This window comes from Poecilia reticulata, chromosome 23 (assembly GCF_904066995.2).
Source record: "Poecilia reticulata chromosome 23, P_reticulata-male-v2, whole genome shotgun sequence".
Classification (NCBI taxonomy): Eukaryota; Metazoa; Chordata; class Actinopteri; order Cyprinodontiformes; family Poeciliidae; genus Poecilia; species Poecilia reticulata.
Genome location: NC_088852.1, coordinates 13,965,391 through 13,983,151, shown reverse-complemented (window position 1 = coordinate 13,983,151; position 17,761 = coordinate 13,965,391). Strand labels below are relative to the sequence as shown.

Below are 17,761 nucleotides of genomic sequence, written 5' to 3'. Positions count from 1 at the left end.
ATCAGCATAGAGTTTCAAAGTCATGGCTGCTGCACATTGAAAATGCAGTAAAAACCGCGGCTATGAACTATTTATTTGCCCTCCTAATTTTTATCTGTCAGTATCTTTTTCAAGGTACTGAGATTAAATGTTATAAAACATTATATTTTTGACCCGACTCAACTGAGTTGAATACTAAAAGACTTCATTGTTAACTGAATAAATTCTCATACTGTCTGTATCTTCAGAGAAATACATTTCTGAAGAAACTGGCTTTTGCACCGTACATAAGGGGCAAATGATATCGGGTAAAGTTTAAAGCTTCAACAGAGTCAACACCTCCAGAGAAACGATACTGAGAAAATATCGTTTCTCAGTATCGAGAAACGATACTAAGAAACGATATACTCATACTCATTTAGTATATAAGTATACTAAACTCATATATAAATATATGAGTATAGTATTCATATATATAAAATACCCATAGATACATCCTATGGGTATTCTATATATAACCATAGTATACTATACTATATACAGTATAGAATACTATAGCCTACACAAAATGTTTGTGTCTGTCAAACATTTTGAAAAGCTTTTCTTCGTCCCGCCAACATCTTTATCCTCCTTCCTCTTTTGTTTTCTGTTTTATTGTACCCCTGATAGTTTTTTTTTCTACCACTCCATCGTTACCTCATTATTATCAAGAGTACTATATACGACGATTCAAATTTAAAAGAAAAAGAAAATATGTCTGAGTGCGTTCTCGAAAGGGCGTGTGCCCAAGCGACATGTTTGGGAGGGGAAGTGAAGGAGCGCCTAATCAGTGCCGTTCCTCTGCTATTGATCATTTCATACATGTTCAAACAGCTTTTAAATACAGAAAATGCAGAATAGAAAAAAAAATCCCGTTTTGGCGCCCGCTCTAGTGCAGCGCCCCTATGCGTTGCATACAGTGTATACCCACTTTTTGCTCCACTGCCGCTTAGACTTAATACTCTCAAGCCACCTGCTGACCGAAATGGGCGCAGTTTTATCCTTGCAGTATCAGTGCACAACCACTAGAGGGCAGCAAAGTCCAACAGGTTTCAATGACTCCACTCTTAAGTATCAAAATGAAATAAAATGACTGTTTAAATGTTTACGTATGTATCAGTTAAAAAAAAAAAGCTGTATTAAACAGATTAAATCAATAAACATATATTATTTAGTGTATCATTTACACAAACAAGAGGTAAAATAACATACTTTAAATACAATTGTAACCACATGAAATTATGTTTAGTTAATTAAAAAAATTAACTAAAAATAATTAATAATTCACACTTGAACCGATTATATTTTGAAATAATATGCAAATATTTTAGTATTTAGTTACTGGAGTATTCACCCAATATATTTGACTGGTTGATCTTTTCGGCATGTCAATAATACTTACATTTATGAGGACGATGAAACTGAGAACTGTAAAAGAACAACTTTACATGTTGCTTAATTCAGTTATTTCTAAATTCAATTATGCATTTTATAAATGACCGAAACGATCAAATGATTATTTATTTAAATTATTTCCAGATTTCATCCCGCTATAAATATTTATTAAAAATTGTAAAAAAAAAAAATATATATATATATATAATTATAATAATAATTTTTAAAAAGTTACTAAATTGTGATAATTTGGGTCCTCCATAGTTTTAATTTATTGTTCTAGCTAATCTAATACTGTATTTGTGTTTATGTCTACCAAATCATTAGTTAGTAGATGGTGTGGTGGTAGATTATTATTATTATTATTATTATTATTATTATTATTATTATTATTATTATTATTATTATTCTGTGCTGTTGTGCTTTGTCAGGATTGGTACCGCTCGGGAGGAGGAGCCTTGTTACGTCCTCAGTCTTCGTGGAATCACACGCCAAAGCGGTTCCTCGCGCTTCCACACTCTTTACCACGCGCGGCTGGAGCGAGAGCGAGAGACGATGCCGCTGGAGGACTGACCACCGCCGGCTCCCTTTCTGCCCGGTGCCGCCTCATGTTCCGAGCAGACACTTCGCTGCGGAGCTGCATAGAAATGAGCCTAATGGCAGGTTGAATGAGAGCGGCCGCCGTGGAGGCTGCAGACCGACGCGCTTCGCCGAAGGGAGGCAAGAGGGGGGGAGGGGGACGCTCGGCCGTCTTGTAAGAGGATAAAGGAAGGACGAAAAGGGAAAGCGAGCTATTTTTAAGGCGGACTGTTTCGGTGACGCCATGAGCAGCGGAGCGGACGAGAGCTCGGTGCGGGTTGCCCTGAGGTAAGGATGCAGAGCAGAGGACCCTCCTCTGGAGAGATGCTCATCTGTCACACCTGCTAGGATCCGCACTATTCCTGCTTCAGCATCCCGCTATGTAAACACTGCATCCTAACCTGGATTTACACTTCTAGATCCATTTGTATTCCATTCAAAGTGCTTTATTTAACATTTAGCAGCATAAATCCTAACTTATCTGCATTATGAAGATCCTAGTGTATGTTAATATGGAGCTACTCCTTTTCAGTTTTGGCCTGTGGAGTGGATTTATGAATGAAAATGTTAGGTGCAGGGGGATTAGGCCTGTGCAGGTTGTCTCTTGTGCTCGGATTAGATTGTAATATGAGGATGGGGGATCACACTGTGCTTTTGATCGCCTCAAATAGATCACACTACTCAGCAGTACCTTCACTTTTAATACCTTGGATCTACTTGATCCGTTTCTTTGTTTTCAGGCTTTTTCTATTGTGTATTCCTGCAGTGTTTTTGGTTATGTTTTGATCTACTGGCGGAGCGCTGCCCCCGATCTGACCTTTGCCCCTCATTTGCTTGTCACTGACAGCATACTCAACTAAATCCTACCTATGTTTATCTGTGAAAAGAATAAAATTAAATAAACTAACATAAAGAAATGGCATGGCTTCACCGAACGCGAGTTTGTCTGCAAACATGCGTGTGTTTGTATTGGAATAGAGGAGCTGCAACGTCATGTGATCTGAGTGGAAGAGAGAGGACAAAAGCTGCTCCCTCTCATGTTTCTCGTCCCCCGCCTCGCTTGCCTTTTCTCGTTATTTTGCATTCAGACTTTGACCCAGAGCCGTGTTTGCTAAGCCAACTCGGTTTACAAGCCGGCCTCTCTCTCTCTCTTTCTCCATCTTAGATAATAAATAATCTATAAAAAGCAACCTGATTTCATCAGTGCAAGACAACCTTCAAGAGCAAAAACCCTTTTACTAACTTAAGGTTGTGGCAATTTTGCTTGTGAAAATAACTTATTTCAGCGACTCTTGCTATTGTATGATTGTGTACTCAAACAAGCTTCTCGGAGCATCACAAAATAGACTGCTGAACATGTTTGTTTATGTAATTTGTATAATTTGAAGTTTAATCTTTAACATTTTTTATTGGGATTTCATGTTTTAGTTCAACACAAACTACCACATAATTCTTAAGTGTGAATCTCAATCTCACTGGACGGAGACCATCTGTCATCACAAATTTTGAAGTCTTGTCTTCTACTCTCAGTTTCATAGGCTTCTGACTTTAACTAGACCATTCTGACACAGGAAAATATAGCTGCAGCTATATGTGTTGCCTCTAGCAGGGCTTTTTTTTGTTTGTTCAAGGTTAGCCTCCTCTGATCAGTTCATGCAAACTAATATAATTAATCGTAATGACATTTGCTCCAAAGTGACTCAGCGTGTAATTGTAAGGCGATTTAATGACTCAAAGCCAGTATGATCTTGTCTGAGGTCAGCAGTGTCTGAAAATGCTTTGTCACTGAGCTAAACTCACACACACACACACACACACACACACACACACACACACACACACACACACACACACACACACACACACACACACACACACACACACACACTGACAAGGTAATCCACTTCATGGTATCCTGACATAACTCTGTAATGGTAAGAAGATGGATCCAGCTGCTGTTTTACTGCAACTTCATTACAAAACACACTAGACTGCAGAAACTAATGCAACATTTTTGGTTAATTGAAAGAAAAATTGAAGATGATGGCAAAGATAGGAGCGTTTTGTAAGCTCTATGAGAATACCACAACAGGCTAACAAAAAATGCTAAAGTTTGTGTCTGTTTTGCAGCGTCACACCAATATGAAGTTTATAGTCTAAACTTCATATTGTTATTTAGTACAAGATATACAGTATTTAGACAACTGATATAAGGAAATTCTACAAACTAAATTAGATGATTCTATTCCCAACATGCTTTAGCATCTTTAGCATCTCAGCCACTATCAGATGAAGGCATTCAGCTCACTTAATAAATGATTGATGTACAGATTGTGAATGTATGATGCTTAATATATTAATAACATACATTAGAACTATATTAATACACCAAATATTGTACCTTTGTTGGAATATTACAGAACCTGATATTAGAATGACGGCAGTCCTAATTGAAATAAATGGAAACCCATTTTCATGTAGTCAAAAAGAGATGAGGCAAAATGTAAATTTATTTTCATTTAACTTTCATATTAAAGTTAAATATGATGCAAATCATTAGCTAAGTCAAATTTGCAGTTCATTCACTCTCCACAACTCAAATTGTGCAAGCAAAGCATGTGCCCCCCAATGATGACATCACTTCCCATATATGGTAGGGGAGAGGGTTTCTGACATTGGCCTAATAAAAAATTTTGATAAAATTTTTAAATTATTTTTTTAAAAATAATGCTCCTCAAACAAACTCATCAGATTTTGACATAGTGCGTTCTGCACCAGTCCTTTGTTAAGATATTAAAATGTGTTAAAACATTTTTTAAAAGTTGGTTTCTGATGACATGGTGAGACAAAACTAGGGCTGCACCGAGACCAAAATTTGGGCTGATATCGATATCCAGTATTTATATATTTGTCATGGCCGATATTTACTGATATTATGTATATTTCGGTTTCGACACCTTTGAAATAAAAACCCAATCAGAAACGGATAAAAATAAATATCGGTTGTTCATATTAGCCCAGTTTTATTTTTCCGGTCAATAAAAAATGACTAATATCGGCCGATAGCAATGTAGGTGCCGATATATTGTGCATCCCTGAACTAACGCATATGGACTTTCAGTGGATTCTCTCTTTAGCCTCATATAGCTACTACTGACCTGAGTTGATGTTGGGTATAGCCATAATCTGTGTTTAAAATTGTTGAGACACATTGGCAATATCTGTCAGCAGATGCATTAATACCTTTTGGTAATGGTGCTTTAATAGTTATTTAAATTATTATCATGTTGTTTCTTCTGCTTAATAGTTAAATCAACACAGATGGAGACTGATGACACAAATAGTTTTGTGTCGTAACAAAGAAAACAAAGTATAAATCAAAGTAAATGCAGTAATGTGTGTTTCTTAAATTTGTAAGACTTCGAAAAGAACACGTCATCCTTAAATTGACAACGGTGCCATTTGCATTCAGCGCCTAATAAATCACTCATCTCATTCCTTCGTAAGCCCCAAACCCCACCTCCACGTCTGTGTTTTCACCACAGCTAATCGTCATGGACACATTCTAATTATTCTAAACCTTTGTAGCTAGTGAATCTGGTCTTCTCTATCTCTGCCATATGGAGTCTGTCAGGCTCGGCTAGCAGGTCGCTGGCGTATACCTGCCTCAACTTGTGCCACTAATGCCGTCTTTTAACAAGTTCCGTAATCCGCCATCCCAACAAGACCACGGTGATGAATCGCTTTATCGTCTTTTTTTTTTCAGGTGTGGTAACGGACAAAAGGTGCAGGCTGCTGGGTACACAAAGGGAAGGCCCCAAATTTTGATTTATTAGTGGGAAAATGATCCTTTCTCATGTGTCCTGACAGTAGTATTAATCCTTAAATCCTGCTGGGAATCTCAATTGTAGTATTTCTACCTTGATGACAGAGAACAATTATGTTGCTATGTTACACCTACCTTACTTCACTGTCCCCCTAAGCAGCTGCCCCTTGGCAACTTTAGGTGTTTTGCTACTTACGTATTTGTGTCTATATTTTGTTTTACTGTTGGACACACCTGTCTTTTATTTAATTAAACATTGAAAAGAGGCACATAGTGGCGAGATGAGGCATTTGAAAACAAAACTTGCCTGTTATTAAGTAGACTATGTCAGTAACCTTCAGTAATGCTCCTGTATCTCTAAGTGGTACAATAATTGTACTTTATCATATTGTCAAATGTATTGATGTTAATTGACATCTGGAGCCAACAGTAAATTGAAGTCAAACTGTTAGTTTTTAGAGGTACACAATTATTATTATTAAGAATTTATCACGATAACACTAAATTCCTATTTACAATTTTTATCAAGTTAATGCGTTTCTGCTCGTTCTGAATTTAAAACAAGTTCTAGTTCTGAAAAAAATGTAGAGACTTGCTTATTTTGGCAACAGGATTATGTGTAAATGAGACAAGCATGAAAAGTGCAACAAATTGACCAAATATACCTTGACTAGTTTTTGTGGTTAGCTGTTGTTAGCTGCTAGCTGCTGTTAGCATTGTCCAACGGCTAGGTTTCAAGCAACTTCTATAGCAGCAAACGTCTGTAACCACTAAAGAAAAAAAAAACAATTTTCAAGGTGAGATTTTAAACTAGGAAGGGAACAAATGTTTGTTTATAATGACACAATCTGTAAAGTCGTGGTATGAAGAAGGTGCACTTGTCAAGTCTAGAGTTTGAATATTTTGATACACTCTTTATCAAGTGTCATTCTACACTGAGGAATGTAACATAACAAAATCTACAAGTACAACACAAACACCTTAGATACACACAAATAATAAGAACCTAAAGCTTAACGAATGGGAAGCATTAGCCAAAACTTGGTCGTTTTTACTCCTCGTCTGGAAGAAATCCTTCTTCTTTTGACCTTTTTACGTCACATTTGAGAAGAAAGACCTCTTGTTTCCGACATAAAAGCCGCATGTGCACATGTGTGTTCTTTGCACACATGCATAATCTGCTGTTCGTCCAGGCAAATCAATCCTAAATATTCATGAAGGAAGTCAAGCGAACTGAGACACAAAACAAAGCAAGCAGCAAGCCAGCTGCCAGCTGATGCCATGTGATATTCCCCCCTCAAAGACATTCGATTAACAAAGGTTAATTTATTATGGATTCCACAGAAGAGTTTGTGGTAGGCTTTAGAAATTCATCATGTTTTAAATACTGCTTTCTTCATCTCCAAATGAGCCTTGCATTCTTTTATTAATTGTTATCTGTCTTTCTAAGCATTTTCTGCATTTGAGTTCATTTCATACACGAGTCATGATTAGGTCACGCTGCCCTTGTGAGAGAAATGTTTTCCATGAAGCTAAAAACAGTGCTGGAGGCCAAACAATGTATGTGTCCTTTGTCGCTGCCAATCCAGGTATCATCCACCATGCTAGCCTTGCTCCTCCGCCTCTCTCTCCTTCCTGCTGGGTGACCTTTAGCCAAAGAAGCACTCAGTACTCTGCAGTCAGCGCTCTGACAATGGAACGGGTTCTGTCAAAGTCGCGGGTGTGCTCAGTGAAGGGATAGCGGTCAGTCACCACACCAAAGGAAACCAAAAGATGGCCTCAGCGGAAATAAATCTCCCTCTTTTTTTCCGGGTTTTCCACTCCATTTTGCGTCATTCCCAGATTCCCTCCGTGACTGCCGTTTCCAGATCAACTCCGGAGTTCAAAGTCTTCTTGAGTGGCGGTGAAACACTCCCAAACAGTGTCGACAAGATGTTAAATTATGTCTAATTTCATTTGCCTGTCCAAAATTCTGATGATTCTACACCAGTCTACTCTACCCAGCTGGAAAGCACTTCTATAGAGAACTTGTTTCAGCTTGAGTGATCCAATGAACAGGCCCTTGATGTCAAGACCAGCAGCAGGACAATAGAGACTGTTACTGAGATGCACTCCCACTGGATCGTGGTCAGTTACAGCACTTAACATCTCTGGATTTATGTCTTTCTTGTTTCTCTTCAAGGCCGCCATCAGACTTTAGCCTTCAAAAAAGGCATTACACAAGCCAGCCTGGTCCATAACCATAAGAATAAAAATACACGAGCGCCTGCTGGCTAAACAAAACATATGCTTTTTCCTATATGTGGTTGTTACGCAAGCGAGCTTCTCTTAAGAGATTCGTCAGGCAATCTCCAGCTACTTTGGTATGAGCGTTGGGTGGGTTTTATTGATCCCTGCTCTGTTCTTGACCAATTTTCCCGATAATGACTCTGGTTTCTCAGGTGCAAACGTAGCCTTACTGCCTTACTGTTCGCACCGTCATTGACAGGATGATTTGATGTCTTCACGCCAGTTCATGTCTTCGTTTTTTACCCCTCTACCTGCCACTGTATTCTATAGTACATAAACTACAGTCCATCTTTAAAGAATAATATCCATTCCTATATATTGATCATGAGGCTTTCTGAAGATCTTCAGCTCCTTAGTTGTCTGCTTGAACTACGAGTCAAAGCCAATTTAGGTAAATACCACACTACTTAGACTACATGTTGTAGTCTGAGTTGTACATTGAGCAGTTGACATATGCCACTGGAAACAAGGCATATAATGAGATAGAGCTCCAGTTATTCAATAATAGGGTTGTATTACAAACACGTTTGGGAACTTGGACATGTTTATTTGCCAAATTGTGCCTGATTTACGGCCTTATAAACATGGGGATATGATGATGTCAGGTGATGATGTGCTTGTAAGTCTTTTCGGAGCCTCTGAAGGAACAGTCTTGTTTTCTGCTGCCTTTTGGGCTCAGATGTACCTTTCTATTTCTGGCAAGGCTTTCTGTGTCGTCAGCCGGACACAAACTGGAGCGTAAACAAAATCCTAAGGGTTAGGTTGCAGGGCCCTGAATCAGGACTCAACGCTCTCATTCTTGTTAACGTTGGTGATAGTCAATCCTAAGGGGAATGGCTGCAAATCTAGGGAATTGACGGTTTGGATCGTTGTCAATAGAGACTGCTGTCAGCAAGCAAACTGATGGTGCGTTATTCAAGATGGATGACATCAGCGGTCAGGTATCTCTCTACTGTTCTTGTTTCTCCATCTTTACCCTAATCTGTTGATATCAAGAGGGAGCAAACATGACTTCATGAGTGATTTATGGATTCATAAGAGTAAAGCTTCCAAGTTTGATCATGTAGGACTTATTATGACATCATACAGTTGAAACCAGATATCTACATACACAGAATAAAAAGACACATGCACCCAAAAAGATTGTTCCAAGTCTTTAAAAGACAATTATCCCAGTACTGAACAACTGTATGTTGGCTTAGGAATTTGAAGAAAGTTACAAAATAAATCTCTAAAAGGTTCATTTATCATTTAAAAGTAGAAATCATTTTCGGTAATTAGTGCACTTTAGTCGAACTTCAATCTGAATATTATGTGTATATATATTTTTATGTACACACCAATTCTTTCACACTTGGAATCCAATTTGACTCTTTATTTTGTTACACAAATAAATATGTCTTTTTGTTTGTTGAAATGCATTTAATCACTTAAAACACTAAAAAGGATGAATAAAACTCTCAATTAAAATTGAGAGAGAACAGCTAGCAGGATTGCTACACGTTCCTGCTGCGTAATTTTATTACTATCTCAACCTGTGGTGTAAGAGAGGTGCAGTCAAAGCAGCACAAGTATAATTTGGAATTAACTTGTTTATTTTACAGCGTATTAAAACAGCTTAAAAGGGGCTTTGTAAAATCGGAGCTCTTATGTAAAGCCAAATCGACCATAAAAAGTTGGTGTCGGTTTGTGCTTATATTGCAAACTTTTACTACAGAGCAACCGCCAGTAGAGTACTGAAAAGGAGAAAGAAGCTGCGCAAGTTAGAACTGGCTGTTCTCCAAAACAAACATAGACAAGGCGAAGGGTATGGAAAATGGAGCAGAAGCAGAGCGGACTGGGTTTTGTAGAGGTCAAGTAATATGATTATGTCTTCTGGTTAGCGCCCTTTCAATACAATCTACACATCAATCGTCCCTTAGACTCGTATAATGAAATATCTTAACATTTACGTTTTCTTTTCTTATGGACTGCAGCAAAAGTTTGACAATCATAACTAATCCCAAAAGAACACATACATACATATGCTTGACCAATAAGCATGTGACGCAAGCATGTGACCTGACCTGTCACAATAACAAGTTTTGCTGGACGATGAATTGTCCCGGAGGTTATTGCTATAGACGATAATATTGTTTTGAGACCAATTTCAAGTAATAATATAACGGCAGTGCCATAATAATGCAAGACCCCATTCTTAAAGATGTTCAATTCTGATTAACATATTTAACACTGGAAGTGGAAGACATTTTAAGTATTCAAAATAAACAAAACGACAGAAACAACTAAAGAAAAAGAATTATAGCGACTCTGTAATCAAAATTGACCTTCAAAAAAGGGCCAGTTGAGACCAAAGCACCAGAATGAAGACACTTATCACCCCTTTTTTGGTAGAAAGACAGAAATAAACAATGCAAATGGAAGTAATTGAGTCTATTTTAATTTATCAAGCGATTAATTGACTTATTTCTTATTGCGACAGGCCTATTTGTGATGTTTCCAGTCATTTCCTACTGCGTGTACTCGTCTCTGTTCGAGGTTCACCTGTGATTTAGCCTCGGTTTATTAGATGGTGCACAGAGATTCTTAATGTTGTTGGGTGTCTTTTTGTTTTTGTCTTTGTTCTGATGAAAACAACCACTCAGATCGGGCGTGTATTCCTTGTATAATAATCCTCGTTCCTGTGGTTTTCTTTGTGTAACCGCTCTTTTTCTTTCTGCAAACATATCTTTATTCTAAAAGTAAAAAAGATATAGTGTTGCTATGGTTTCGGTGCAGACTCAGTTTAAACAATAACTCTTTGATTTATTACTGTCACTGCGAGCACCCATGAGTACCACCGTTATTATTCTGGATTAGAGTCCTGTGTTGAGTTTTTGGGAAGGTGGCCAAAAGGGGATTATTGTACATTCAACCCTGTAATGCCTTAAATCACTCAACTAAATCACCGCCTGCTCAGATCACCTGAGCCCTATGGCTGTAATGCTACAGTCGGTTTCACTGGGGACAATGTGGCTTAATGAGACCTTTTGAACACGTTTGTCTGTGATTGTAGGTGTTGGAGGTAAAACAACTGAACGTTTCTCCTCTACCGAGCCCACCACAGTGAAACCACAAAAAATATTGCACTTTGGGGAGTGGCAAAGTGCTAAACTGATTATTTATTTGTTTGTTTTACTAATTAAAGTAAAATATAGTAGTGAAGTTATTCAAATGCAGATATTGCGAGAACTATTTTCAAATTTAGTTTGTGATTGAGAGCTTATTTAAATACACTGCGAAAACAGTTTTTAAAAAAAATAAATCCGATTTCTTAAGAAAATGTAGATGTAGACTTTGTGAGAAGATGAATTGGATTTTGGATACGTTTAGGATGGCTCCCCATTCAGGGTGGCATCAAAACCAGGGCAGCACAGAAATTCAGAATTGTTTTCTTCTTTTTTTTTTGTTTTGTTTATTTCTCTGTCTTTAATTTGCCGTTTCCTAAGTTGAATGTCTCCAGTCACCTCGAACTCAAAGTACTATTTGTTAAAAAAAATAAAACTCAAAATATTAACTTTAGCTAAAAAATATAAAGTAGTGTCACTGGCTCCTCTCCTGTTGTCATCAGTGCTGTGTAATCCCCTGGAGGCTTTTTATTTTTTTTTGAAGAGATATGCTCTGAAGTCTCACAAACACACGCATGCATACACACACAGTGACCTCTCTGTAGATCACTTATGTGTTCACGCTCCCATTCTCCTTTTCAGACACACGCACACACACACACACACCCGCACACATATACGCACACACACACATACACATACACACACACACTCATTTGGACAAAGAGAGAGACTTTCATGCTTTTCATTACATCCAAAGACTCATACTGTGGTGAATGTCAGTCTTTTTTAATGTAAACACACACAAGTGTACAGTACACACAAGTACTGCACATAGAGTATAAAGCAATGCTCTCTCTCTCCTCTCTCACATACAGCTTTAACGTCTGCCAGCTGAAAGGCACAAAAGCAGTCATTTAACTAAAGCTCTCAGGTGTCTGCTTATGTTTTGAGTTTATTTCCATTTATTTATTTATTTGGGTTTGGATATAGCCTAGAAAAAACAGGATTTAGAACCGGAAATTTTGCTCCCTACTCCTTACTATTATCTCAACACCTGAACTGGGTCTCAGACTTGTTTTTGCTTAAAAATTAAACTTCATTCTAAATTTTAATTCCTTAGAAAACATCTAGATATGTTATCTTATGACAACCTCTATGTTTAGTTTTAAAAACTGGGTCAGGTTATGATATAATAAGAAAGTTTGTTTTTTTAAGTGAACGAAAGCAAACAGAGCAATTTCTTAATGAAATCCAGGGCGGGACTGTTTGCTTAGAGCTCACTTCTCGCACCCTCCCTCAGGACTGAACACTGAGAGGTCTGTGTATGGGAGTGTGCTGGTACTGCAGGGTTTTCCACATGTATAAACACACACATTACACAGTAGCTACCCTCATCTGCCTTCTCCTCTTGTAAATAGGTACACTTTTGTCATTACTCCCACAATAGCTTGTCATGGTGTCCAGTGTTTTATACTCCTTAATTAAGTGCTGCTAAAAAAATCTTCTAGCAATTTAGAAAAACAAATGGTTAACTGGTACTTTAATTTATTATAGCTTCTTTGGTTCATTATTAATTTTACTTGTTGTGTTTACTGCTAACTGGAAAATGTTAGCATGCTAACACATTGAGGTTTTTTTGTTTTTTTTTATCCTATTACTTAATAGATGCCTGGCTGGACTATTTCATAATAGTTAGTGATGAACACAAAAACATTATCAGTTTATCTCAAAATTTTTGAAAAGCTAGAAACCTCATCATCATTGTTTTTTGTGCTAATTGTTAGAATGCTAATGGATTGAAGTTTTGTTTTTATCTTTTTTAATAGATAAAAACAAAACTTTAATACTATCTAGTGTAAAATAAACCTAGCTAGTATAAAATAAAACTTCTGAGCTTTATTTTAGACTAGCTAGTAACAGACACAAAATAACTTTTCTAGCTTTACAAGAAATTGTATCATTGTAATAATAGTTAGCATGCTAACACATTGAAATTTGGTTTTATCTTACCATTTAATAGGTGCTGGGTGTATTTTATTTTATACCAGTTAGTGACAAAACTAATCAGTTTACCACTAACTTCTTTCAAAAACTAGAAGCCTTGTCATCATTGTATTTTGTGCTAATCATTAGCATGCTATAGCTTTGATATTTAGTTTTTAAATTAAAATTTAATAGGCTCCTGAATGGGCTTTATATTAGTCTAACTTGTAATTGGGGCAATTGGCTTCTTCTCACAAAGTAGCTAAAAGAAAGCTAGTGTTGGGTACTAGCTTGAAATTGTTAGCATTCTAACACTTTAAGCTTTTACCAACATGTTAGTAACAAGCTGAATTCACACAAATTCTGATCTTATATTGTACTCTGTTTTATTTGGGAGTTGAAACTTAGGAGTGACCTTCTACTGAAGCCAAATGTGTGGATAAATCAGGAGGATTTAGCAGAGCAGCTGGTAGATTATGTTTATGTAATGATACTACAATTTCCAAGTCATTTGGCCAGCAGTGATGGCACAGAAAAAAATAGTTCAAATAAATTAGACCACAGGATACTTAGCAACCCTGAACAGGAGCACCTAGTTTACATACTTTAGATCAACATTAGATTATTTTACTTATTTTGCTCATGGTTAAAATGTCTCTTCGCCTCTCTTTTTTTTTTTATTTCTAGGATCCGTCCTCAGCTGGCTAAGGAGAAAATCGAGGGCTGCCACATCTGTACTTATGTGATGCCTGGAGAACCACAAGTGGTCCTCGGTAAGGACAAAGCCTTCACCTTTGACCACGTGTTTGACATGGACACGCAGCAGGGGACCATCTACACCCACTGCACAGAGCGACTCATCGAGGGTTGCTTCGAGGGCTACAACGCCACCATCTTTGCGTACGGACAGGTTGGTCAGCTGATATCTCTCGGGCATGCCTGCGCGCGTTTCAGTGCAAATAACGCAGCGCGCGTGCGCGCTCATGCATCACTGTCTGAGGATTTCTCAAGTTTGTATCTCTCAAGGTAATGGAGCTGCTTCAAGAATCCACAGATATTTGGCAGTGCAGGGCATGAAGCTGATTTTATGCCTCACCACCTCTGCCGGAGCAGCTTGACATGTTTTAACCTGCCCTCAACACCACAGCTTCAAATTGGCTCACTTACATTAGCCTGAGAGGGAGAGATGGAGGAAGGAGTCTATTACCCAATCAAAGCAAAGTGAGGACAATCTTATCTCATACTCGAGCACAGAAGTAAGCTCCAAAGTAAAAACATATCCTGGAGACATTGAACGCTTGCTGCACTAACCTGTCTGTGGACAGCTGGGATTTCCCAGGAGGATCAATAACTCATGTCTGCAGCTACTGACACTGCTGCAGCAGTGGCACAAGTTTTCACAGTTTACTGTATTTCCTTCAGTCAATGAATGAATTCATGTGGAAGCACTAGAGAAAGGTAGTTTTGGAGTGGTTTTAAAAAAATGGTGGTGTTTTTTTTGCCTTTTTGCGCGTAAACTGTGGCCAGTTATGCCTGCATACTTTCTGGAAGCTGTAGGACTACTGCAAAAAAAATAATCCATGAACCATCAATTATTTTTCCTACATTTCTCTTATTTTATTTGACTCTAGTTCTTATTTTCATAGGCATGGGGTATGTTTATATTTTAAGACCGGCTTCTTTGTTCCATTGTTTGTTATAATAAACAGATGAACATCAGTTTTCCACGTAGAAAAGCTCTTTTATTAAAGATGCACATCTGTCCATTGATGCACTTGTTACCCTATCCCTAAATCTGTCCGTCCATTTATCTACTAATAAATGGACTGTCCAGAGAGACTGTCCATCCAACCGTCAGTCTCTCTGTCCATTGATCAAGCATTCAGTAAGAAAAGATTCTGTTGTGTCCTTTGGACTACTGGTCCATCAGTCTGTCCAATACAACATTCCATCCAAACATTGATTAAACTGTCTGTCCTTTATAACATTCATTCATCCAACCAACCATCAGTACTCCTATTGATTTATCTATTAATCCAACATTCCATTGTTGTCTTTAATCTATTCATTGATCCACCAATTGATCTGTTTCAACAACCCATTTGTCTATCAGTCCAACAGTTCCAACTATTGATCTCTTTCAGTGAAACCATGAATCCTCGTCTCCCTTATCAGTCGATCCATCAGTTTTTCCATTCACTGCTTTCCTTCCTTCCTTGCAGTGTCAACTTGTTTGTAGGTTTCACATCCTCATAACGGCAGAATTATCTGCAATGAATTAAAAATTCAATCAAACAAAGTTTGTGCATATAGATTTAGAAAGATAAGTGGTTGAACAAAGGACTTCTCAAAAAAACCAAAGGCAATCCTGGTTATAAAAGTGAAGTTTTATATTTTTTGGGTCAGAAATTGATTGGGAAATCTGGAGACGCGAGTTTGGAAAAGTTTGATAATTTGACCTGAAATTGCTATTATAAGACTTTGTTGGAGGTTTTAGTTGTTGAAAAAATGTAACGGACAAACGACGCAGTTCATTCTTTAAATTGTAACTCTGCTGTTGTGCCTCATCTCTGCCAAGTGAACCGGATTTAACTGGAATAAAATGAGCAATGTCTGCATTGGGTTAATATTCTTTCTGCGCATCGTTCCGCCTTTACTTTGATGTATTCTCATCTGAGAGCTTCTGACTGGGGAGCAAACATTCACGCAAAGAAACCACAGGTGTGATCTTGGAGAAGTCACACAAACCTCCACATGACGTATGCTCCTCCTGCCAGGGTCGTTTTTATTTTATTTTAACGGTTTCAGCAGGGAGAGGCAGGGTGACGCATGAATTTAAACCCAAAGTTGCATTCCTCCTTTGGTCACCATGGAAATCGCCCCCTTCCCTCACAACCCACCGTCTCTCCCTTTCACCCCCAAGTGTGAAGGAGGGTTGACTAACTGAAGCAACAAGATGAAGTTTTAACTTTTTTTTTTTTGACTAAAATAAAGAAAACAGACATTATGAAAGAAGCTAAATTAAAGTTGTGTCCTCCCGTACCCAGACAGGTTCAGGTAAGACGTACACCATGGGGACCGGCTTTGACGTCAACATCGGAGACGACGAGCAGGGCATCATTCCGCGCGCCGTCCACCACCTGTTCAGGGGGATGGAGGAGCGCAGACAGGCGGCCACCGAGCAAGGCAGGCCCGTCCCCGAGTTCAAGATCAACGCGCAGTTCCTGGAGGTACGCCAACTCTCTTCCAGGTAGATCAAAGCGGAGTCAGAGCGACGCGTTCGAGCGCTGGCAAATTAAAGCAATTTTTCAGGGCACGATCTGAGCTCTGAACTCGCTGATCTGGAAGCATTTTGGCTCAATTAAGCAGACGCTGAAAGAACACGCTGACAGCCAGCGGTCAAAGGTCTGCCGTGGGTTGTTAAAGTGTCCCGGATGACCTCCAGCGTCATTAAACTGTCATTAGTTTGTCGCCGAGGTCGACTTCCGGCTTTATTTTTAACCGACACCAAGTAGCTGCTGACAGCTGCCGAGGAAGCAGCTGAGTGTTAGAAGATGACAAATCATTTTCTTGTGTTTTACCTGTTTTTTTGTTTTTTTGTTTTGTTTTGTTTTTTGCTCCCTCCTGGATTCTAGCTGTACAACGAAGAGGTGCTGGATTTGTTTGACACGACCCGAGACCTGGAGGCCAGGAGGCAGAGATCCAACATCAAAATCCACGAGGACGCCAACGGGGGCATCTACACCGTGGGGGTCACCACCCGCACCGTGACCTCGGCTGCTGAGGTCGGCTTTAAGCCGCCAGAATGCTCTGGAAATCTGCTGCTTTTTAAAAAATGTTGACACTAAATCTTTATGTGCTTTTTATATAATGCAACCTCCAATATAGATGCAATTAAATGAGTTTTCTTTTTCTTTTTTTTTACATCAAGTTTTCTCTTTTTCAAATTACTAGCGCCACAGAATTAGGACCCATACTGTTTTCTTTAACCCAAATGTAACCAAAGCAGGAGAACATTCAAATAAAACCAATGAGCAATGATGATAAGGGTGATAAGAAAGATAAAGAGTAAAGAATTACATTTTATGGTCACCATAGTGACAACCAGGCTTTCTACAACCAGTTATTGCAAGGTGTGGCAAGGAGAACCACAATTGTAAACATGAGAAGCTTGCTAAGTTTTACCAGAAATATAACCTGGGATTGTGTTTTGTTTAAGTGAAGACTAAGATAGTATTGCATGTGAGGGAAAGCCCCTAATGAATAAAGCCACTGAGGCCCAAAGCAAATAGTGAGAGATCCGTCTGTATCAGCAGACTAATTAGTGCTGCCTTATTGTTTAAACGGGGTTCTGTAATGTAGAAACACCAGGAGTCCCCATAGCAGTGCACTGGTTATTCTCTTCAGAAATCCCAGTCATTTCTTAATATGATTTTTGTTTTAATTCCTTAATTGGATGTAGAAACATTACAAAGTTTCAGTGTGACAAAGTTTCTGAAAGAAGATCTTGTTTGAAGGCTTGTGTCAGGTTCGCTAATAAGTGCGGCGCTTCCTGTATTTT

The 17,761-nt window shown here is 38.4% G+C and overlaps 1 protein-coding gene across 2 annotated transcripts in view; it reads left to right on the top strand.

Annotated features, from left to right (window-relative positions):
* Positions 1 to 1,844: 1,844 nt before the first annotated feature.
* The window catches only part of LOC103459533 (kinesin-like protein KIF21A), a 30,607-nt gene continuing 14,690 nt past the window's right edge, over positions 1,845 to 17,761 (top strand). The window contains exons 1-4 of one of the 2 annotated variants that reach the window (XM_008401171.2): positions 1,845 to 2,280; positions 13,888 to 14,110; positions 16,248 to 16,430; positions 16,836 to 16,985. In XM_008401171.2, coding sequence (XP_008399393.2) covers positions 2,237 to 2,280; positions 13,888 to 14,110; positions 16,248 to 16,430; positions 16,836 to 16,985 — 600 coding nt within the window. In that variant the 5' untranslated portion in view covers positions 1,845 to 2,236. The remainder of the gene's footprint in view (positions 2,281 to 13,887; positions 14,111 to 16,247; positions 16,431 to 16,835; positions 16,986 to 17,761) is intronic. The other variant, XM_008401173.2, reaches the window with a different exon arrangement.